The sequence below is a fragment of the Rattus norvegicus genome, chromosome 8 (genome assembly GCF_021556685.1).
Source record: "Rattus norvegicus strain SHRSP/BbbUtx chromosome 8, alternate assembly SHRSP_T2T, whole genome shotgun sequence".
In the NCBI taxonomy this organism is placed as follows: domain Eukaryota; kingdom Metazoa; phylum Chordata; class Mammalia; order Rodentia; family Muridae; genus Rattus; species Rattus norvegicus.
Genome location: NC_141541.1, coordinates 78,966,602 through 78,991,286, shown reverse-complemented (window position 1 = coordinate 78,991,286; position 24,685 = coordinate 78,966,602). Strand labels below are relative to the sequence as shown.

The 24,685-nt window shown below is 40.1% G+C and overlaps 2 protein-coding genes across 31 annotated transcripts in view; one reads left to right on the top strand and one right to left on the bottom strand.

The window, feature by feature from the left end:
- The window catches only part of Mindy2 (MINDY lysine 48 deubiquitinase 2), a 72,913-nt gene extending 70,920 nt beyond the window's left edge, over positions 1 to 1,993 (top strand). Inside the window, exon 9 of the mRNA XM_087562816.1 lies at positions 145 to 1,993. Coding sequence (XP_087418942.1) covers positions 145 to 300 — 156 coding nt within the window. The 3' untranslated portion in view covers positions 301 to 1,993. The remainder of the gene's footprint in view (positions 1 to 144) is intronic.
- Positions 1 to 24,685, bottom strand: part of Sltm (SAFB-like, transcription modulator) — a 45,133-nt gene that overhangs the window by 5,142 nt on the left and 15,306 nt on the right. For 3 of the 30 annotated variants that reach the window (NM_001430279.1, XM_087562155.1, NM_001430281.1), the window contains 14 exons: positions 22,916 to 23,113; positions 22,081 to 22,128; positions 14,296 to 14,323; positions 12,548 to 13,016; positions 11,875 to 11,924; positions 9,813 to 9,931; positions 7,766 to 7,915; positions 6,825 to 6,928; positions 6,547 to 6,710; positions 6,032 to 6,117; positions 5,406 to 5,569; positions 2,585 to 2,765; positions 1,824 to 1,948; positions 504 to 671 (listed from right to left, as the gene is read on the bottom strand). In NM_001430279.1, the coding sequence (NP_001417208.1) occupies positions 504 to 671; positions 1,824 to 1,948; positions 2,585 to 2,765; positions 5,406 to 5,569; positions 6,032 to 6,117; positions 6,547 to 6,710; positions 6,825 to 6,928; positions 7,766 to 7,915; positions 9,813 to 9,931; positions 11,875 to 11,924; positions 12,548 to 13,016; positions 14,296 to 14,323; positions 22,081 to 22,128; positions 22,916 to 23,113 (2,054 nt within the window). Of the gene's footprint in view, positions 1 to 503; positions 672 to 992; positions 1,197 to 1,823; positions 1,949 to 2,584; positions 2,766 to 5,405; positions 5,570 to 6,031; positions 6,118 to 6,546; positions 6,747 to 6,824; positions 6,929 to 7,765; positions 7,916 to 9,812; positions 9,932 to 11,874; positions 11,925 to 12,547; positions 13,017 to 14,295; positions 14,324 to 22,080; positions 22,129 to 22,915; positions 23,114 to 24,685 lie in introns of those variants that run through there. The other 27 variants (NM_001430280.1, NM_001430282.1, NM_001430283.1 and 24 more) reach the window with 25 other exon arrangements.

Below are 24,685 nucleotides of genomic sequence, written 5' to 3'. Positions count from 1 at the left end.
CTCAACTTGATCTGCATAACCTATAATCATGAAACCTTTTAAAGGAAATCATGGCAAAGCTGCCTGCCAGAAAAGCTCTCACTACTGAAATGATTTTCTTTTCTATCGAGCTATGTCTAACTCAAAGGTTGGTTTGTTTTCCAGGAGGAAATATATCAGTGGAGTCACAACCAGCCTCCATGTTTTACTGTTACGGCCATTGCACATCCAAAATTAGCATTCTCCATTCACACATTTTATGGGTTTTTATGGAGCAGAGTCTCAAATGGCTGTGTAGCCTTGGCTGGTCTCAACTCCTGACTTCAGCCCATCCCTCCCAAGGCCTCTGTCCAGTTGAAGGAATGAAGAGACCAGCACTCTCCCGCCAGTGAGAACCAAAACTAGACCTATGGCTTGTGCTGAACACACTGTGGACTCAGCACTTCACGAAGATCTTACAGAGAACCGGAGCTGTGACCAGCAAGGCTCCTGTCTCAAATGTAAGTGCGGCAGTGTCCACCGACCTTTCAAAGGATGATGACTGCACAGACGTAGTGTCAGGAAACCTGGCCCGCTCTCGATGGCTGAAGTCAAGGAACCTGCTCTGTTGACGATAGTCAGACCCGTGGCCGAATCGTGCATCTGTATCTAGAGATAACTTTTTATTCTCGCTCCAGTAAGGATCATCTCGCCTTGAAGAGAAATTGTTGCTCATTTATATAAATTATTTGGTAATAAACGAACAGCATTCACTTGGACTCATAGATACTGCGTTGGAACTGTGGACATAAAGGCTACTAAACTCAAGCTACAACAGTGAGGAGCAGAGACCGAACAAACTGCTAAATCCTGAGTCATAAATACGAGGAGAAAGGTATTGAAAAACTGCCTGCTTTTTGTGTGTGCACACGTATACATGCTTGTCTGATTGCATACAACTGTGCATGTGGAGACACAGGTTAATGTGGATGTTGCCTCCACCTTACTTTTTAAGACAGGATCTCTCAACGAACCTGGAGCTCACTGAAAGAACTAGACGAGTTGTCCAGAGAGCTCCAGGGTGTCGCCTGTCTGCCTCTCCAGAGCTGGATTACAGGCGCACACCTCTGCACCCGTCTTGTTCCATGGGTGCTGAGGAGATAAGCTCCGATCTCAGGCTTGCTCAGCAGTCACTCTGCCCACTGGGTCGTCTCTCTCGCCTGAACTTCTTCTTACGTCTTCAAATGAAAAGGAGGAACTCCTGTCATAACCAATTCTAACCAGCAGTTTTCAGTTACTCCCTTCTCTCCTTAAAGTGCAGATGGGGGCTCAGGACCTGCTCGTGCAAGAGACGCACCCCAACCCTGAGCTACACCCTGAGCTTCTGTGACTGTGACCTCGCAGAAGCTGGAGAAGACCAGAGCACAACGCATTCATCCCACTCATTTCTCCATTAAAGCAAAACAAAAACCAAAAACCTAGAGTGCTCACAACTTGTATTAAGAAAATGATGTAAAACACTTATATTTTAAACTCTACTAGGAAGCATGAATATAAACGCAGCAATCCACAACTTCGTTAGTTTACTCTCTGCCTTGGTAAGTTTTCAAAGGCCTGACCTGGAAAACTCTATCAACCCCTATTATGTCTGTGTGCCTCCAGTTTTCATAAGCGACCCTATGGTGCTAGAAGAGGCTAAGAGAGAGCAGACGCCCTGCCTGCTGGTGCACTGGCTCCCTTCCCTTCCACCTTGGCCAGGGTCTTTTATTCCAGAGCTGGGAGCACTGGCATTCGAATTCTCGAACCCTAGCTCACTAACAACAAGATAGCAAGGCAAACCACTAAGGAAGAAAGGAAGCAACTACCTATGGTCTACATCACGTGGGCGTTTCAAAGAATTCCTTTTTTCCTGTTCATAGCGAAGCTGCTGCTGTTGCCTTCTGAGTTCCTCTCTCTCTCGAGCAATCCGTTCAGCTTCCCTACGCCGTTCCTTCAGACACACAGGAATGAACCAAACACAAAGTAAAGACAGAAGGTAAGTGTACATCTGGGTTGAGAAACCATCACAGAGAAGCACCAGGTAGAGCACATACCTGGGACGAATACATTAGATTTTAATCACCTAGACTACAGCTACTGGTGGGTGACAGTAAAATAACAGGGTCGAGGGGCAGAAACTGGTGAGCATCTGGGGGAAGGTCAGAGTTCATTTAATACATTGACTTAAACAAAAGCACCTAAAAGGAATGAGTAAAGTGGGTTTTCTTAAGCCCCGGGTGGCAACTGTGCAGAGAGGCAGTATTTCCTTCCAGCCTTGGGTAAGGAAGCCCTTGTTATTTTCTAAGTCTGGGGTGGTGACAGTGCTGGGTTACAGCTACTCTGGACTCAGTCCTATGCTCATACTCTTAGGCTGCCATTACACTGCAGAGCTACAGGGTACTGTAATCAACAAGGAAGTCACAATCCAACACACTTCTCACTTGTGCCTAATTCGTCATCGTCAGGGACACTTCAGTGCTCACTCTGATCTACAGGAGCTTTACAGTAAGTAAAGCAAACTTGAGGGCAAAAAATTACAGGGTTTGCAAAGGCGAGTTGTCAAGATGAAAAGATTTTCTGACTGCACCTGTTCAATACGAATGCGTTCCCTTTCCAAGCGTTCGCGTTCCATTCTCTCTCTCTCTAGTTTTTGCCTTTCAATTTCTAGGCGCTCTCTCTCTCTCTGTAAGCGTTCCCGTTCTTCCCGTTCACGAATTATTCTAATGCGTTCACGCTCTCGACGCTCTCTTTCTGCAATCTCTTTTCGTCTAACAAAAATCAGTATTTAGAAATACTTAAATTATGCTAGCACTGTGTGAAAAATAATAGCTTTGAATTTGAATTTTTCCTCGTGATTGGCAATTTTAAAATTCAACATTAATCTTAATAGTTTTAATGTAATTGGAAAGAACGCAAAATAAAACTTTAAACATATTTCAGTATTATCACTTATTTATAGGACTGTCCACTAGGCAGCTAAATTTTATACACTATTTGCCTATTAGATGATTTGGTTAAATGAAAATACCACCATAATAAAAACCCAATAATTGACATTTTAAAAATGTATATAAATTTATAAAACTACAATTTTTCTTCTTTTTTTTGTGACAGGTCACACTATGTAGCTCTGTTTGGTCTCAAACTCACTACTTAGACTGGCCTGGAACTTGTGGCAAACCTCTTGCCTCTGCCTCCAAGTACTGAGATTAGGTGTGTACCATCATAACTGGCTCAAAACTACAACTTTTATCAATTATTTTCCATAGAAAAATTCTAAAATCTACCATATATCCTTAACTCCTGAAATAATGTATATACTTTATTCTGATAGCTTGGAATTATAATCACAAACAATTCTAAGAAATGGCATATAACAGAATGTGTGCTTAAAGGCCACTGCAATACACAGTTACAGGGACCATGCTTTCTAGTCAAAGGCTATTCAGTGCACACATAGCGGACCTTGTTCAGTGCTTCTTTACTTACTGACCCTCAGGTAAGCAGCTTTTATATTTTTTGCACACTTGTATATTTGCTTGTAGCAATTCAGTATTCTCAATGGGTCAGTGCTGTTCCCTTAAAAACTGGTATGGCATTTTAACTGAAACTCAGTAGGTTGTTACTACCATTCAGTGGGTGGAGACCAAGAATTCTACGACACTTGATGGCATGAACTGCCAGTGCAGTTTACAGACCAAAGAACATAACCTACAAAGCAAAGATTACCTAATACTTTTTTTTTTCTTTTTCTCGGAGCTGAGGACCGAACCCAGGGCCTTGCGCTTGCTAGGCAAGCGCTCTACCACTGAGCTAAATCCCCAACCCCTACCTAATACTTTTAAACCCTTTCCTATGCCACGGTGGACAGCTGCGCCCTTGAGAAACAACAAATGCCTTTAAAGCATGGTCTAAATTTAACTGTATTTTTCATGAATGGTAGGCATGTTTGCTTTAGCACACGTTCATATATTAAATTTTTCAAATAACACAACTCAAAATTTACTTTTTTTTTTTAAAGGGAAGGGATTATATTTTGTTGAGGGCTTTACCCAAGATGTGTTACCATTTCAGAAATCATCTTTAAATTCCTTCCTTTCCCCTAGAACACTTCTATTGATACCTGATTCACCAATTCGACACAAAAAAATCCATCTATATCTGCAGCTTTCACATTCTTGGTGAGTCTAATAAGATACAAATATCTGACTAGTTCAATGTATCTTCTACACATCTAAACATTTATATCTGGAATACATCTACATATACATGTACATGTATATGTGTATACACACACACACGTTACAAATCGCTTATTTCTTTTTTACATTACTGCTAAATTGTTACATTGAATTATGAGCAGATAAATATACATTTTTCCCAGGAGAGTGAAGAAGGCACACTGAACATCTAACTAGATGGACTAGTGCGTGCCCGTGGTTACAGATCCGCAGGAGACTGAGCAGAAGGACGCCTTGAGCTCAGGAGCAAAAGGTTGAGCAACACAGAGGATTTTAAAGAAATCTGAAAGTCACTTCCCTAGCATCTCTTTCCTTGTTCTTCCCTGACCAGTCAGTCACTCATGAGTAGAAGCTTGGACCTAGGGTTGATGAAGGTGTGTTTTGTGAGGAATCATTTCTTTAGCCATAGGCAATGGCCTTATTCCTAAGTTGCAGCTTTTAAAGTTCCTAACATCTGAGACTACAAAGATGAAACTCTGTGAGTGAACTCTGTGCTAGATAGGTTTAACAGATTAAAAGCAGACTAGGAGACATGTTCTCAATATGTCATGTGGCATCCAAACACAGGTATGTGGCTGTGACCTGAAAATCCGGTGGGTTTGTTGATATTGCCACTAAAAATGGAGGCATCTGCTTTTGGGTTCTGGTGTGTTTTAATGTGGATAGGGTAGGAACTGCGCTAAAGCTCAGAGCAACTAGCCTTCACTTAGAAACTAATGCAAAGAACCTTGAAGGATTCCTCAGCTTTGTGACAACAGTTCAACTCTGTAGCTTACTCTGACACTACCTGGAAATTCTCCCCTCCTGTAAGACCTAGTTTTTATGGCAGCATTTTGAAACAGAGGAAAGAGCACTGGACCTGAAGTAAGACTTGGGCCTGAGTCCTGACTCCACCACTCATCAGCTCACTGCTTGGCAGAGTCAGTCAGCCTCCCCGGGCCTCTGGTTTTAATAGAAACATCGGGCTTAATTAACTTTACAGAACTGAGCTGGAGACAACAAACCAAAAAGGATTTTGCAAATGGTGGAATGCTATGCACTTAAATCATCAGGTCATGCCTGCACTGCCTTCAACTGACAATCAGGCTTCTAGGGGATACAGTCCCTAGCAGGCTGGGTTATAGCTAAAGACACATGTTAAGGACATATCAAACATGTTCCTCCTACCTTCTGAATTCCACTGCTTGTCTCAGTCTTTCAAAACGAACTAAATGTTCTCTCAATCTTTGTTCCTTCATCTTTTCAAAAGGCAAGATCTCCTTCCTTCTGTAGTCTTTGTCTCTTTTTTTATCTAGGCTGGCCCTCTCCTTTTCTTTGCTTCTTCCATGACCCTACAGAAGAAGAAACAAAACATAAGACTAGAAAATAATTAAAATCATGTGCAGTTCCATACTTTAGGTTCCCTGGTCATTTTAAAAGTTCAAATGAGGGGAGTAGCATTGGCTCAAAGGTTTCCGTGCTTTTCAGCCTTTGCACTTGCAGAAGACTCGGGTTTGGTTCCCAACACCACACAGCAGCTCACAACTGCCTCTGAGTCCGTTCCAGGAGATTTACTACTTTCTGGCGTGGGGGGGGTTAAGGGTAGGGGACCCTGCAAGCACAAAGTGCACAGAAGCTCATGCAAACTCACACACATAAATACAAAATAAATCAATAAAACATCTTCTGAAGTCCAATTAACGAGTAATACAGCCTTTTAAAGACGTCTTAAACAATGTTTTTCTTTGGTGACAACAGCTTATCTTTTGGAAATAAAGGTCAAACAAGCAGACAGCTTCGTCTTGAAGACTTACTTTCTCATATCTGCCCCTTCTTGATGGCCTACAGTGATCTCCCTTGGTTTGGTTTAGTATCACCATATGTCCTGGACTCTTTGAACCTAAAAAAAAAAAAAGCAATACTTTAGATAAACAAATGGCTACAAAATATTGTTGAAAAGGAGCATATTGAATAAAACTGAATTTTCACCTGACATAAAAAAAGTCTAACTTAAATGCAAACACATTACAATAATCTGTTAAATACTTTCAATAATACCAAAAGATCCTAATTCAGTAAGATATCGAAAATCAATGGCCACTGCTCATTTGGGAGAGGGGGGCCTCCAGCCCAAACCCAAGTCAATTAAGACTTACAGATACAGCCAGGGACATTACTTATAAGAATATGACCTTGTAGTAGAAGGGAAAGTTGGTCTATAAATCCCTTTCTACTTCTGGACCTAACAACCTTGAGAGCTATGCCTCTGAACTACGAACACGAAGGGCACAGCCAAGAGGAGCTGAGGGAAGAAGGGTACATGACGTACTTATCCGTTTCTTCTCTTCGCTCTTTTTCACTGTCTCTGAAGTCTGCCCACTTGGACCATCGTCGTTTTTCTCCTCCTTCTCTACTTTCTTAATATCTTTGCTTTCTTTTTTCTCCGATTTCTCAGATGACCTTTTCTCTTCTTTTTTAATAGATGCTTGTGTCCTGACCATATCATTCAAGACAAAAAAACCAGAATAACTACTTTTGCTATGTACCAAGAAGTCATCTGTCTATGAAAAGCCAGACGTGGCTAAACAGCTATCAACCCGCCCTTACTTGGCACTCCTGTCACTGGCACTCTTTTTATCGCCAGCACTTCTCGAGCTGCTCTTTTCATCATTTTCTTTCTTCATTTCTTTCTTACAAGGATCACCTTTGACCTGAAAGCAAAAATAAATAAATGTTCTTAAAATTTGTAAGCTTCATTGGTGATGAACAGCAATGTGGAAATGTAAGCTGAATAAATCCTTTCCTTTCCCCCCCCCAAAAAAAATTTGTAAGCTTTAGAGTTACATTATATAAATGGATTTGAGCTGGGCACAGTCACAAATGACTGTAATCCTACCACTTGTGAGGCGGACACAGGATGATTTTTAAGTTTGAGGACAGTTCCGGGCAAGTTTGGATCTCACTTTGTAGCTCATAGTAGTCTTGGGGTTTGTTTTTTTTTTAATTTTAATGTTTATTTATTAATTATTCCATTTATTTATATCTCAAATGATATCCCAATTCCCAGTTACCCCTCCACCAACCCCCCATCCCACATCTGCCCTCCCCCTCCCCTTTGCCTGTATGAGAGCGCTCCCCCACTGCTCCAGTATCCCCCTATGCTGGGTCATCAGGTCTCCCTTGGGACCAAGGGCTCATAGTAGTTTTAAACTCATGATTTTTCTGTTTCTTCCTCCCAAGCTCTGAAATTATAGCCATGCACTGTCTATCATTCATGAGAGACATTTTTAGATTGAGACAAGTTGATTATTCTTATCTGAAATACTTGACAGGATTGTCCCACACCTTAGGCTTCAGATACCTGCATCCCTGTCCCTGCTGGTTTAGAATAAAGGTATCTGCATCCACTCTCCCTGCTGAGCATCTTAACCAAAAACTCTCAAATGCACCAAAATCAAAAATTTGACTACTGATGAGACTCAAACAGTTTTATTTCAGATTAGGTCTCTAGTTACTTTCCCTTTTTATGAAAAACTAGTCACACTTACTTTCTCCACAGAAATCAGTTGTCCGTGTAGCTCTGTGCGATGGAGATGGGCAATGCATCTGGACACTTCTGTGCTTGAAGACATGGTTACAATGCCATAGCATTTTGCCCCAGGACTTCGAGCATTTGTAACTACCTTTGCACTCAAAACCTGTAAAATTAGATTATACTCAGAACTGTAATTCCTAACAGATGAGACTCAAGCACTAAGACCATGAAGGTAAGGGACGGCACAGATACACTGTGGGTGTAATTCTATCCTCTCGTACTTTTGTGACCAAAATCTACCCTGATAAGTAATTCCTTTGAATATTTTAAGTACATATTACCTCTACCCAAATATACAACCCAAACAAACTACATCAATAGAGTAAATAGTGCAAAAATGACAAACAAGAAGAAACTGGATTTGGACCAGTGTCCTCATACTGGGCACACCCTACATCTCTTACGGACAATGTACAGACAGATGTGTCTGCAGACACTTTAAAGAAGCCTTTGCTCTTTCCTTTGAGTCACTTTAAATTTCAAAAAATGAATAAAGAAAAAAGAAAAAAAGGCAGACTTAAAATATACCAAGAATATGGCAAACATTGTAAGGTGACCAGCATCAAACTGACAGTTCCGAGCAGGACAACGTGGGAGTGAGAGGAAAAGCAGGACTGAAGAGGGAACAAAGACACTGGAAGAGGAGGCAGAGGGACTTTAGGCAGGGTTTGTGGTGGGTTGATGGAAGCTGTAGGCGTCATCTGAGTTTTAAGAAAAGCCTTTAAAACCTGAGTTCACAGTCTTGGCATCATATATATGATACTCTCACAGTTTCTATTCTGATAAGTGCCAGCACTAAATAAAGCACGGCTTTGCGTTCTCTCAAAGCACATAACTGAAACAACACAACACATGCCAGAGTTGATTATGGGACTATCATTCTGATAACCAACACTGGTTATTAATTTGATTAAGGCCTACCATATGCATACAAAGTAAGACAAAGTAAGTAGAGCAAGGTAGACACTATGATGTAACCACGGAGGATGAAGACTTAAGTCCATGCTTTTCAACAGAAAGAAAAGGGACTGCACTGAAAAGCAGGCACTGGTAGCACAGCACTATCTATTGACTGAGTGTCCTGTAGTTGTTCTCTTTACTGTTATGGAGTTGTGCGCAAGCACACACACAGAGCATTAACACTTCAAAACCATCGATCATTTAGAGGCTTTTACATCTTTAATTAGAAAGTCATCTAAGTAAAGCAGTTCTTAAGGATGTCAGATAGAAAACATTGAGAATGGCAGTCAATCCCATGATCATCAATAAAACACAGTTTTACATTTTCCTCACTAGTGGCTGAGAACCTCCACAAGAATATTTGCTTCCTCGGCAGTTTATCTATTCTACTACCTAATTCCAGCCTCTTATATTTATTTTCAGGATGATCGAATAGTCTCAGCATCTGCCAGATTGTTCCCATCCTGATAAATAAAACTCAGTTCTTAGCTCAAATGAGTAGAATATGCACTTGGAACTCAAAGACTCCCAAGGCTCAGAGGTACAAAAATATAAAGACGATAGGCCTAGAGAGATGGCTCAGCTGCTGTAAACACTTGCTATTCATTCTTGCAGAGGACTCAGGTCCAATTCCCAGCACCCACATGGCAGCTCACGGCTGTCCAGAACTCCAGTTTCAAGGACCTCTTCTGACCAGGCACACACCTGGTACAAAGAAATCATGCAAACAAAACATTCATACACATGAAATAAGGTAAATTGGGGCTGGAGAGATGGCTCAGAGGTTAAGAGCACTGACTGCTCTTCCAGAGGTCCTTGAGTTCAAATCCCAGCAACCACATGGTGGCTCACAACCATCTGTAATGAGATCTGACACCCTCTTCTGGTGTGTCTGAAGACAGCTACAGTGTACTCACATAAAATAAAATCTTTTAAACAGAAAAGAAAGAAGGTAAATCAATCTAAAAATTTAAGAAAGTATGATATATAGAATATATCTGTGTAACTATTTTGAATATTTAAAAGTAAAAAGAACGTACCTTTCCATATTTGCCAAAGAGGTTCTTCAGATCAGCAGCTTTGGTATTAGAAGACAGCCCACTGACCCAGATATTCTTAGTCGAGCTTCCACTGCCACCACCAGCACTGCCTGTGCTCCCTAGGACAGATTTAACACCAGAGGCTTAAGTGCCTGCAGTTGCTTACAAGGCTCACAGGCTTCCATTATGAAATCTTTTCTCATTTAAATTTTGATAGTGTAACATTACAATACACGAAATCTTACAAACTTTCCATTATGAAAGTCAAAGAGAACAGTGAGAATGAATATTTGTACATTTCCTGCTACATGAATTTTAACACAAAGTGGGTAAAATTTCTTATTTTTTGTTGTTTTGTAACAAATGTTAACAACCTGTCCTCAAAGCACTGCACTGAACTGAGATGCTGGAAGCTGCCCTGGGGTAATGAGCAGGCTGCTCCAGTGCTGGATATCTGTCAGGGACACTAAAGGCTCAGAAATGGGAAAGAGAACAAACATTTTAATAATTCACCTTCATTTCCCTTTTCTCTTTTGGTTTGGGGTTTTTGCTTGTATGCTTGTTCTAGTTATTTGAGAAAGAATTTCCCTGTGTAGCCCTGGGTCTCCAGGAACTCACTCTGTAGACTAGGCTAGGCCTTGACCTCAGATCTGCCTGCCTCTGCCTTACAGGTGCTGCATGCAGTGCCTGTGCCACACCTGGCCACCTTCGTGGGAATCATAGGCAGTTTAATTACACTAGACCTAAATAAGAAACAACCTCCTAAAATAATCATTACAGAAAGAATAGAGACCTCAAAAATAACAAGATAGGGACATGATCACAGCTTTTCTGAACTGTCCCACACAGACATGGCTTCACACATATGAAGTATGTACAAGTTAGTGCCAGCACTGCTTTCTAAAATGCCACGCTATCACATGTGCAAAAAGAAGAGTAAACATTTGAGGGCTTTAAATAAAGTCACATAAAATAAATGCCAACACAGCTTTTGGCTCAAATCCTGAAATACCAACAGTTAATGTTTTCCTATTCTTGAGGACAGTCATCAGAATGGTTTACTTTATGACATGTAACTTAGAGGTTTGTTTATCTACAGTAACTAGGAATACTTGGGCCTGAGTACTTACCTAATTATAGGAAAAAGTTTTAGATAACAGGAAAGAAGGTACCACTTAACTAAAGTTTCTCAATTTAAAGGATAAACCTTTGCATCTTATCCATGAACTCTGACTATAAAGGACAAGGACATTGCAATTATAGTTACTGAGTCGAGTCAGTAGTAATTTCTAACTCTGACACACATCAATGAAACACAACCACAGCAAGGCATGAAATCCTCCTTCTGACGTTCAGGAGAGAGAGCTGGGGATCTGGTAGGACATAGGTGAAAAGCATGTTCTTTTAGGATGCTTTTTTAGAAAACAAATGGTCTTAAAGCCATCACAGAAGAGGTACAACATGAAGTCATACTGCTCATGGGCACAAGATAACCGGCTAGCTGCACGTGACAAGCAGCAGTAAGATCTGCTCCCTCCAGAAGAACGGGGGATGCTCAAGGGACATCATGCGCTGTTTAAAGACTCTTGTGTAGCAAGTACCATGTACAATTCTATAGAACTTTTAAAAATTGTTCCTCAGATCTTACAGGAATTGAACATAAAATTATTTTTCTATATAAGACAACCACCAACACAAGTCAAATTCGGAAGGGATCTCTGAAACATTTAAATACTGTATACTTCCTATGTACAGAAGTATATCCTAATTTAAAGAATTAAGTACTATTGAATGTTAGTAGAGGAGTCCATAAATATACACAAGCATATTCACAATAAGAGGAAAGAGATGTGGTCATGTCTGATGTTTCAAACTCACTGTAACTAACAACACCTGTACCATCTCTCATGTTCATACAGGCTTGCTGCAATTGTTTTAATGCCACCAGTTAGAGGTTATTGAACTTTTTATCTCCTCAACGGAGTTCTAAAAACTAAATGTCAAAGGGAACAAAGACAAGTGTGTGAAGTTATCATGAAATAAATAGAAAAAATATTGTTACCTTTGTCATCTTTAGATGATGTCTTGCTGTCTTTAGATTCCTTTGAAGAGCTAAAGAGGCAAATCACCAGAAGACAATTGAAAACAAAAAACAAAACAAAACCCAAACAACTTGATATTGACAACATTGCAAAACGGGTTCTACTCATACACATGGACAACTCCAAAGGTCTACAGTAGGCTACTTGAAAGGCTCCCTTAGGATTCTTGTACTGATTTTGCCCAAGATGCCTGAAGATCTAGGTTTTCTGGCAATCCTATTCAGTGGTTATATGGCCATCTTCTCCAGATTTCAGGGCTGGGGCTTGACTTCACTTTGTGTTCTTAGGACTGACAGTTGCTCATTAACCACCATCACAAGGGTTTTTAAAAATAAAACACAAAAATTGTCAATTTGAAAAAAAAAACAAAAAAAAAAAAGAAAACAAACAAAAATAAATAAAAAATAAAAACCAAATATATGCTGACAATTCGACAATGCACTCAGGACACACTGCATATTATGAAGATCTTGAATTTTTTAAAAAATAACTTATGACGGTCAAAAATACTCTAGGCAGGATCATAAGACACTAATTATTGTACATGGTCTTGAAGCCACCCCCTTAATGTAGCGCGATCTTATTGAATGCTGGAATTTCAGTATCGTAAAGAACTGACATAGAAAAACAAACCTCTTTGCTTGACCAGAGGCCCCTGTAGACGAGGGCCCTTTCTTCAAAGTATCCTTTTCTTTGTCTCCAGATTCTGCTTTCTTAGAACTTTCTCTGGCTTCCTTCTCGACAGGATCAGCCTTCACGGAGTCTTCCTTCTTACCGTCTTTATGGTTCGGATTCGTCTCATAACCCTTGGCTTCCTTCTCCGGGCTCTGTGCAATGGCGTCCTGCCCGTCTTTTGGCTTACTTGCTTCAGAATCTGTAATTTTCACATTTTTACCTGTTTCTAGGAGGTCATCACCATCAAAATCCAGAGTGATGGCATCTTCAGCCTGGATTGTGACCGAGATGTTGTCATCCTCAGCTTCTTTCCCAGTCGCATTAGCTTCCATCTCTTCATGAGCTGTGTGATCAGCCTCAGCTAGGCTCCCTTCTGAAGGAAGAGGTTTAGATACTTCTTGTGTGCCATCACCAGAACCTGCTATATCTAAGAGGATTTAACAGGAATAAATATGGCAAAACAAGAAGTTTAAACAATTTCACATTCATAAGCTAGAAAAGGACCTAGAAAATATAAAGCCAGTCATTAGCACTGATGGAGGGTTAGGGGAACACAGGGATTAACTAACATACACAATCCTTTACCTAAGATCACTTATTCTTCAGGGGCAAATGATCTCTACATACAAACATCAAAACAACAACAGTGAGAGAATGGATCCATCCTCAAGAGTCAGATCTTCACTTCTGCTTAGAAGTTGATGGTATCTGAATTGTTTTCCTCCGTGGTAGAGTGGGAGATGTGTACATTTGTTTTCAATGTTCAGCTCATCTTGGGATTTAATCCTTGTGACCTTGGGAGCTCCTTGGTGACTTCCTGGAAGGTCACAATCTGAGGACATTGGTCTTCAGAGTATTCCCAAGGCCCATCTTTTTCACTCTTCAATCCCTGGGTAGTCCAGATCAAATGCAAAACTGCTACGGTCGACTCCGAAGAAGCTCTGCCGTGCATCTAGGAAAGTGGCTGCTTGCTGTCTGCATCCTGCCCAGGTGGTCTGCAATGACTGTTTGCAAAGGTTACTTGCATTCCCATAGAAAGAAGACGTCAGGTATGTGAGATTTGCAGTCAGTCGCTTTATTCCATCGTTGCTTCTAGGCTTTGATTAATTCTGCCTGGCTGAGGAGCCTTGTTCCATGTCCTTTCTAGTCCAATTAGGATAATGTGACTTCTGTCCAAGAACTCAACCTCATAGTGACCTCATATTGCTACTGTTGTCCTGTGATTGTATTGGATAAGATAGTTTCCCAAGACACTACATATGTCAGAAAATCATATGAAAGTTTCTCTAAGTAGCAAACAAAAGCCAGTTTTCTGGTCGTTCACCATTCTTAGGACTAGTGCAGAATTCATTGAGTCATGAAACTCTAATAAGCACGTATGAGTTACTGCAGTGTCAGTCTTAAAGACAGAATCTACTTACCGTATGCTACAGTTATTTTTAAAATCTACAGTGATTTTGAGTCTATTAAATCACTAAATCCACAGTAAGAAAGGTTCACTACAGTAACTGATATGTACTATTAGGGCACATCTCATGTTCAAAAGAAAACCAAAACCAATTGGAAAATTAAGAAGCTAACTTAATTTACTAAATTGGTAATTTGAAAAGAAACTATTTTAAAATAAGATCTCAAATAAGGAATGTTTATTTTCTTATAATTTGCTTTTCTACATGTCCATAAACTCTACTTAGCATCAAACATACCTTTCTCATTTTCTTCTTCATCACCATCCTGAAATTCAAAGAATAATCAACTGTAAAATAAGCTCACAGAGAACTACATTTTAATAGCACAAATTAGTCAAATTAAGCTAGTAGATAATTTAAAAATATTCATTAAAGACACATATCACATGCAAATATGTTCCAATCAAAACTCAGACCCACTTAATACTACGGAGCACCCTTCTGCTATATATAACTATAAAAAGAGGCAAATCTCTCAGTAAGCATATCATTCCATTAACAAAACTAGTTAATACGATCCAAACCTGACTTGTACTACAGAGCTGTCAATAAAGTTCTTTTATGTCACTCCGCTCATAGTTTGTAAAGAAACTTTTTAATATGACATTAGCGGGAGGCACATGAATATGGCTGCAGGGGTCAGTTTGGATTTTGTTCTTCTCCCATGGAGGTCGAGCTCAGGTGGCTGGGCTTGACAGCCTTCACCACCTGAGCCATCTCCGCAGCCTATGAGAGACACTTCTAACATTATCATTCAAAGGAGTTAGAAGTACAACCAGCGGGGTTGGGGATTTAGCTCAGTGGTAGAGCGCTTACCTAGGAAGCGCAAGGCCCTGGGTTCGGTCCCCAGCTCCGAAAAAAAGAACCCAAAAAAAAAAAAAAAAAAAAAAAAAAAAGAAGTACAACCAGCAATGAAGTGGACGCATGGTAAAGAAATGAAGAAAACAAAGCCCACCTCCCTGTCTACATTGCGACATGGAGAAGGGATGATCACAACTCGGTTCCAAATTACTCTGTCTAGAAAAGTATCTGTTAAATAAATTCAAGCTGCCACAAACATACCAGCTAATGGCCAATTTAGAAATGGTATTTGTGCTACAGGTAGGCAAAGCAAAGAACACACCCATTTAAAAGAAGAAATTTTAACAAAGATACTTGATTTAACTCCCAAATTTAACTATGTGCTAGCTTTAAAACAGAAATATCTCAATGAGATGATGTTTTCCTTGGAAGAGGATGAATTTTGTCTTTAAGAAAAAAAAAATGGCTTATTGGGTATACTGTGAAAGGGCAGGGGACTTAGCAGCAACTAAACTCTTGTGTGTGCCAAAAGGGGGAAAAACACAACTTTTTTAATTAAGAAAACACCACTAAAAAAAAGAAAGAAAACACCACTAAAATTACTAAACTCTCCCAACATAAGCCACAGGAAAAGTCGGAGGCATAACAGTCTCAAAAGATGAGGTGCTCGGGAACTCTTCCTTAACACAGCTGCTTCTAGTGAGCTGGGAGCACTGCTGAGGCAAGCCTGAGAGTGCTGCTCCTCAAACACCACAGAACAACAGAAGCCTGGAAGCACTTGTTCAAACAGGCTGCTGGTCCCGGCCCCACAGCTTCTGATGCTGCGGGTGTGAACGGCTGAAGACTGCGCACCACTTAACCTGTGTCCGGATGACTCAGACGCTGCAGGTCCAGAAAAGGAGGACCAACTCCTCCGGCCTAGCACTGACAGAAGATTTCAAGCAACTTTCAAGTCAAGTCAAAATTAATTTTTTACCATGGATAACAACTATGATGTTGTATGTGTGTGTGCATATGCACAAGAGTATATTGCTACATGTGCACACAGAGGCAGGGTCTTTCACTGAATAGGGAGCTCACCAGTTAGCTAAACTGGCTGGCCAGAGAGCTCCAGAGATCTGCCTGTCCCATCCTGTCATTCCCACCTCAGCACTCAAGAGTTATAGGTGTACATCCCTTTGGGTTTTTACATAAATGCTTGGGATCTGAACTTCAGACCGCATGCTTGTGCTATACACCAACAGCAATATAAATACTGCCTATCGGTGTACTGATACTGCATACCATGAACTCTTTTCATTTAAATTTTAATACTTGTGTGTGCGTGCGTGCGTGCGTGTGCACTCATGCACAGTGCAGTCCTCTATAAGACCAGCATGTGCTCTTAACTACTGGGCCTTCTTTTGAGCTCCCTAGACGTTTTTCTTATAATCCTTATAATACAGAGACAAACCAAGAAATACAAGAAATGGGAAAATGTCCAAACCATGACACCTGTGTATAAATATGCAATGTGTTTGAAAATAATCTCCCATCGAAAACAATCTTTAATTTAGCCACTTGAGGGATTATCTGGTATAAGAGCATTTCATGCATGAAAATGAATCACATTTTCTAAAAATCAGGTGCTCAAGCAGTTTCTTGAGTGGGGCCTACAACTCCTAGTCATGCTGAAGGATTTAACATAAAGCTCCTCTCTTTCCACACAGCCTAGGGACAGCAAAAAGTCAGAGTCAAGCCTCACACACACTTCTCATTCATATTCTACTGCCATTCTTTAGGCTAATGTGTGATATATAGGTCTCTGCATGGTTAAATAAAAAGACCTATATTCAACCTGACTGAATAAGCCTTCAAAACCATCTTACGTCAGTGACTGCCTCACATCTGCTGGCACTGCACTAAACAGTTTGGGGAAAAGTAAGTTTTTCTGTGCATGGGAACAATATGAGTTAGCTGTAAGGACAAGAGCACCAGGCTTGCATGTGTTAAATAAGAAGCACTAAGAATCTGCTGAAATAAATACTCTGTAAGACGCTACTCTTTCTAAAGGGCTTAGCTTCAGTCCTACAGTAAATTAAATAGAACTTAGAAGACTCTCAACCGTATGGAGTTACTGAGTAAGAAGCCTGTGGTGTAATACAAACCAACAACTAAACAAACAAGCCAGTGAGATGACTCAGTAGGTGGAGCACTTGCTGCCAAGTCCGATGACTTGAGGTTAATCCTCAGGACTCACATGGTAGGAGAGAAGCCACTCCCACAAGTTGTACTCTAATCTACACACACACTCAAACGCACAAAATAGAATTACAATTTTAAAGACTATGAGACTAATCATGAGATGTAATTCGTTGGTCTTTACCATTAAAACATCCATCTAGACTTTACTCCATAGACTCACATGTGCTATACCAAAATGTATCAAGGAAAAGGAGAAGTAGTAAGAAACAGAGCACTCTGTGATGTGAACAGCAAGCAACTACTAGATGAAGAGACAGGAGCACCCCTGGCTTTGAAAAGTACACAGACTGCATGTCTCCCAGCCCACAAAGGAAAGGCCCTCAGAAGAGAGGTGTTGTGGACATAGGCACACAGAAAAGGGAATGGACACAGCACTCGTGTACTTAGGGTACTGCAGGGACCCTTCTTGTTACTCATTTCTATCTTAGGGGTACAAGTGCTTTTCCCTGCATGTATATAAGTATACTACGTATGTGCCTGGTGTCTGAAGAGGCCAGAAATGGGCAGAGGACCCCCTAGAAGTGGAGTTATAGATGGTTGTGAGCTGGATGCTGGGACTCAAATCCAGATCCTCTGTAAAAGCAGTCAGTACTCTCAAGTGCTAACCCATCTCTCTAGCCCCTCCTGTTCTTGAGACAGGCTCTCACTATGTAGCGCTGGCACTTGCTATATAGACCGGGTTGGTCTCAAACTCACCAAGCTCCTCTTGTGTCTAAATCCCAAGTGCTGGGTTTAAATCTGTGTACCACCATACCCAGCTAAAGAACTTCTTGAGAACTGAAGGTTTAAAGCCCTTAAAGAACATTCTAGACATAATGTTTGAAAAAAAAAATAACTCAAGTAAGGGATGGTGAGATGGCTCAGCAGTTAAGAGCACTGGCTGCTCTTCAAGAGGTCCTGAGTTCAATTCCCAGCAACCACATATTGGCTCACAACCATCTATAAGGGGATCTGATGCTCTCTTCTGGCCTGGGGAGGTATATGCAGCAGAGCACTCATACATTAAATAAATAAAAAAATTTTAAAATCCTAGTTTGTTCAATGTTTTAAAAAATTTCTCAAGTAAATGACATCTTCAATTTAGTCAACTACAAAGAAACACTAACTGCACACGTTCATTCCAGGATCTAGACTAATACATCAGGTCTAGGGAAGAAGGGCTGTTTTGAAGTATGGTGCTAGGGTCAAAGTCCAGACTTTATACATAGTAGGAAAGCTTTCTACCAACTCAGCTACATCCCCAGCCATGATTCTTAGTGTTGAAAATGACCAAGAGGATCTGTCCACAGTCACAGTATTCTAGAGACTTAAACTTCAAGACAAAAGCAAAGGACTGGGTTTACCTGGAGCTAAGCTACCCTTACACAAACATCATATCTTGTTTGTATTTTTTAAAGAAATAGACTAGATCAAGAATTTTTTAATGTATTTTATGTATACAGGTATTTTATCCTCATGTATTTGTCTGCCCATCAGAAGAGGGCATCGGATCCACAGGACTAGAGTTAAACTGCAGTTATAGTGGTGAGCCACCATGTGGGTGCTGGGAATTGAACTCAGGACCTTTCAGAGAACAGCTTGTGTTACTTAACCACTCCAGCCCAAATCAAAGAATTTTCAAAAACAATTACTAAAAAGGGAGTAGAAGGACACTTTCTGAATATCTTTGATGTGAAGTCAAGAAAATATTTTAAATATGTATAGAATTAGATAAAAATAACTGTAGACTCCCAAAACTTACAGATTTTCTTAGACCAATAATTAAAATTAGATCAAACGAATTCAACCGAAATAAAAAGAAATATGTACCAGTTGGTGCTCTACTCCAAGGGGCACAACTGATCTGCAATACAGTAACCTGTTCATCTTAGTAAGAATTTAACAGAGGACCTCTCAAGTCTCCTCAGTGATGGCCTTGGTGATGGGGGTGTGTTATTTTGAGACTACTGTATTTAAGAATGGGCTGTGGGCCACAGGAAATGGGTAACTGGGAAGCACCCCTATGAGCTGCTTGCAGAAAAGGCCTAGAAATGATGAGTAACTCAAGAGCAGTGACCCCTCGCCCTGACTGCTGTGCTGACACAGTGATGACCACTAACAGAAGTGGTGGTTACAAACAGGTCTAGCAAAGCTAGAGCGCCTTTACACAGACAGCTAAGGGTGTGCACCAGCAGAACACTCACCTCAATGATGACAACAGACTGACATACATTAAATATACTAAAGCCATGAATACACAATTAAAGGACAAAAAGCAAAGAAAATCAAAGCTCCTTTTATTAGTAGTGCTGGCGGTGCAAGCAAACTAGCTCATTATTTGGAACTTGGTGAATAAAAGGAGAAAAAAAACAATACATATCCTGGTTCTCCTTTATAAATGACACTACTTGGTAACCAATTAGTATATAAAAAGTTATTTTTTCTACAACTATTTCAGTTAATACTATGACCACTTTGAAACTTATCACTTGAGATCCATACAAAAGCAGCACGTGGAGGCATCCTACCAGTGAAGCAGCTGTCTCTCACACTGTCCTTGAATCTGAGAGCCTATCTCCACCCTCCCAGCAACTGCAGTAAGCAGAACTATGTTCAGAGACACCATGGAATACAACCAGCAAAATCTAGACACTGGAGGCCCTAATGCAGGACTTGGGAAACAGCTATTTTTATTGAAAAAAGGCCAGGTCTATTCACCTTTTACATCTAACTGCTTTCACGCTCTCATGGCATAGCTGAGTAGTTATGACACAGACTACATGGCCCAAAACAGCTAAAACATTTATTCTCTGGCCCTTTAAAGAAGACTTTACAACCCATGCTCTATGAGATAATCAACAAAGTCTCTGAACAATTAATCCTAGGAGAAACTAAGTCAGAGAGCAAGCTATAGATTGAAATGAATTAACAGACATGCCAATCAATCACAATGGATAGTTCTGGATTCAAACAAAACCTGTAAAAACTTATCCATAGCTTAATGAATATCTGAATATTGACTGCATTACTTAATGATGCTATCACTTTTCTATTAATAATTTCTTTCAAAGCTACATATTGAACTTTGCCAGGGAAAATGCATTTGACTTTCAAAGCTGCAGAAATATAGATGCACAATATAGATGAAAACAGACTGAAGGAGCTGAAACAGCTTAAGATGGGCAATCGTTACATGCGCTTTACCCTAAAGCATCTGATATATTCATAAAAACCTTCAGAAGCACAGCTCACAGGAAAATCTGCATACATTTGTATGACTCCGAGTGTTTTACATATACATTATTTACACAAAGGAAAAATAAAGGGCATTATCCTTTCTTATTGGGGATTTTTGACAGGGTCTAGTTACACAGTTCAACCTGACCTTGAACTTGCAACCCTGCTGCCTGTAAAGCACCTGTTTTACCTCCTCCAAGGGCAGGGTTATGCTATGCACCATAATTATGAGCTAAAAGATTGTGCTTAAAATTTCTCTAAAGATTTTGCCTCTTATGTTTTGATACAGTATGGCTATACCTTGTCTCTGAAGTAACTGTTTTTTCTCACTATATCTTGGTCTCTAAAGTAACTGTTTTCTATCAGGAAGGTTTGCTTATTCTAGCCCATAAAAATTTGTTTAACCTTGGGAAAGACAAGCATTCCACGAGTGCTTTATTTCCTCCTGCTAAACATGTTCTCATGAAGTAGCCTGTGATGTAAACAGAGTCACAGACACCACCCTGGCATGCAGCTCAGTCTCTGTAACCATGAAAGCATCCCAGCAGTGGAACTCAAAAAGCTAGTTGCCAAAAATACAAAGTTCAACTCCAGTTTTTTGAAAATTAGTAATCTAGAAAAGTACTCCATGCATCTGATAAAGCTTGAGCTCCGACATCATACAGAGATGACTTTGCACAGAGAGAACAGGCCTGCTGCCTCTCCCAGTCTAAATGGTCCATTCCTGAATATTACAAGCAGCCAGAAACACTGCTTCCAGAAATGTCAGTTCTCTTCCACTGAGATGAACAGGGAGTCACAGGTCACCTCACTGCACCTGTGAGGGTCATCATGGCAAAGGCCAGAGAGCCACAAAAAAGGTGCATTTATGTCTGTGCATCAAGTACATGTCTGGTGTCAACTAGAGGTCAGAAGGTGTTCTATTCCCTTAAGACTGGAGTAACAGATGGTTGTGAGCCACTAGGTGGGTGTTGGGATCCCTAGCTCCTCTGCGAGCAGCAAATGTTTCTAACCTGGAGCCATCTCTCCAGCCCCAGTTCTGCAGTTTGAACACATTCTCCTGTCACTGCTCTTCACCAGACACTACTCAGAGTCCCACATTAGATCACCATTTCCCTAAATCTAGCAATCTTGTCAACAGTGAGTGGTACAGTGCCTCTATTTGAAGGCATGGTTCATGAAAAGTTAAAATACAACAGGTCCTTGTGAATAAATGAAGAGACGGAGGTCAGTTATTAACACTGCAGAAACTGAGCTGTAGATGTTGCTTCCAACATGGGGAAATCACACTTTCAAATGTACACTATGCATAACACGGACCAGGACATTCACCACATTCACCAAACACAACAATGTCAAGAACAAGAGAATTTTCCCACTGTTATTGAAGTTTACCTTAGCAATGTCAAACAAATAAAATCGAAGCATTGAAAAGGATATTATAGTTCTAAGTTATTTATTTATACCCAATTGGGAAAAAAAAAAGATTATAGATTTCCCAAAGTTTGTTTTTTGAGAAGTCTCTACTATTTTATACAAAAGTTGAACTTTCTAACTCTAAAGATAATAGGAACCCCAACTCCTAATCACATTTGTGGCACGGGAACCTTCAGCTGTCAACAGTTTATACATATCACATTCAAAATTCAGGATCAAACAAGGCACTTTTATGAATTAAAGAACTACAAAGTAAAAATGTAAGACTGCCTTCCCCAGCCCTCCACCCACAATGCATACTCACGGAGCTAAGTGCAAACTTACGTGGGCTGTTAGAAAGGTGTCGTCTTCACCTTCTTGAGCTTCAGTTTCCTAAGTAAAAGGTATACAACAACTTTGCTTTACAAACCGTCGGGTACAGTGGGAATGCTTTGATGCTCACACCTGGTTATCATTTGCCTCAGACTGTGAACTATGGGCATCAAACCAGAAATTCAAGCTACACTCTCTATGACAACATAAAAAAATCAGTCATGCCTCTTCATAATTAGAAAATTCTTGAGCCCCTCACTTACCAGGGTAGGCAGGAGGTAAGTGTTTTATGAGTAACTACAGTCCTCATTCCCTATACTCCAATGGTTTTCCTAAGATCTATCATACTTCAAAGCAGGACAAGTGGTCTGGTTTAAAGGAATATCTGAAAACTGCTTTTTAATTCAACTTTAATTTTCTTACCCTTGATAATAAAGATAACTTTTTATCCTACTAAAGCAGAAAAAAAGGGGTGGAGGGCCCTATCACCCAGTAATACTGGCAAGGTCAGCGTGAAATAGACACACTCATTTCCAGTGACATGAAAAGAACCCCAACCTCAAATATCCAAGGTTGTAGAGAGGCCATTAGACACACAGAAAGTAGCTTAATTATGAAGTCATTATGACATGTTATATAAAAGCAGAATATAGAATCAACAGCAATTTATGACATGTAAAATAAGCAAAAAATTTAAAAGCCTTAGTTGATAGGATTCTAAATAGTTTATAAATAAACTTTGCAAGTTCTGAGACCTCCAACTCAAACTAGGAAAAAAAAACAAAAAACTTTCTACTAGTAAATCTTAATGTATCCGTGTCATGTTTTAACAAAACTGGCTAAAGACCTGACTTTCGATGTCCTCTTTTTCTCTATCTTCTATTGCTTCTGCCTCAATAAATTCATGGGTTTTCTTGTTCTCTTCTGTAGAAAGCAACTCCTGGGAATGCACAATTTCCTCTTCATTTTCACCAAATTCTTCCAAGTCCTTTAGCTCGTCATTTCCATCGTGATCATGTGTCTCTTGATTCTCCAATTCACAGTCCTTTTAATGGTAAGAAAATTTGGTACAACTAGAGGCAAAGTGGTGTGGGTTATCCACCAAACACTTTCGGAAATTTACACAGATTTGATTGTACTCCATGATATTCCCAGAATGAAAGCGCAAGTATTTCCATCTGTCACATAGACTGTCTTTTAAACAGGTAGTCAGTACCAAAGCCAATGAGCCATGACTGAATCTCAGATTTCACACTGAAATAGCAAGCTGAATCCTAGAGAGGTACTCAAGTTCAGGTATTTAAGAGTTACCAAGCTACAGTATAAGAACTGCCCAGAGGTATGCACAGCTTCTAAGAAGTGAACTAACTACATTCTCCATGTGCCAGTCTCATTTAATATCAAAGAGCCTGGAAGTCATATGCATATAGAAATATGAAGTTTACTTCAAATTAATAATAAATTCCCAATTGCTGCATCAGTCTACTCCTGAAAAGTATGCATAATATTCATTTAAAGGTATTTGTTTTAAATTTTCTCACTATCAATTTAAATAAGAAGGGAGACACAGAGTGGGATTAGCTCTGTACAAGGTCTGTGTTTCCTTCAAAATATAGAAATAAGGTATTTTGGTGGTAGGAAGGGCCATAGAAGTGCCTTCCTTATTCTTGCCATGAATCAAGATGATTTAAGAAGTTGTTTCTGGGCTAAAAAGGAAAACCCAGTCTACTCGCCATTTGTAGCTGACCACAGAAAGGGAAGACTGACTTAGTGAGGGAGGAGGGCAGAGAGGACCATGCTGTTCTACAATGCATGGTGACCATAGAGTGGGTTCTGGTTGGACTAGGGAAGCCTTGGAAGCTGATGGCAGGATAGGTAACTGATGATGGCAGAAGCACAGAAGCAAACAACAGAGGGAGTGCCTGAAGGGGACTTCGCCATTCTGAAGCAACCCTGGATTTCACTTTGCCACAGAAACAACTGCTATACTAGCATCAGGTGCCACTTACCCACCACTATTCTAAAAGTTTCCAAAATTACCAATTCTAGAAGCAAGAAAAGAAACTCAATTATTTATCAAATACTTTACATATACTTTCAAAGTGAAGAAAGAAATATTAAGAACTAAAGGTCCATTCACACAGAATTATCTAAAGAAAATCCCTTTTGCCCTTCTAGATATCTCCACAAGTTGTTTTAAGGCTGTTACAAGGCACCTTTCCCAGCAGATAGGCCATCTCACTACTCTCCTCAATGAAGCACATGTCTTCCCCAACATTCCAAATGACTGATACAAATTAAAACAGTACAAAACGAGAAGTCTGGGGGCCGGGAGAGATGACTCAATGGTGAAGAGCATTGGCTGCTCTTCCAGAGGACTGAAGTTAAGTTCCCAGCAACCACATGGTGGCTCACAACCATCTGTAACTCCAGTTTCAGGGGATCCAACATCCCCACACCAACACACATGCAAACAAACACCAACGCATATAAAATCAGAAACCTAAGTTTTTACAAATTGCAATGTTTTTGAACTTACAATTTTTGTTTAATTGCACATTAGTAAAAAGAGAAAATAACAAAAGAAATGGACCCAATGAAAGACAGAGCACAAGAA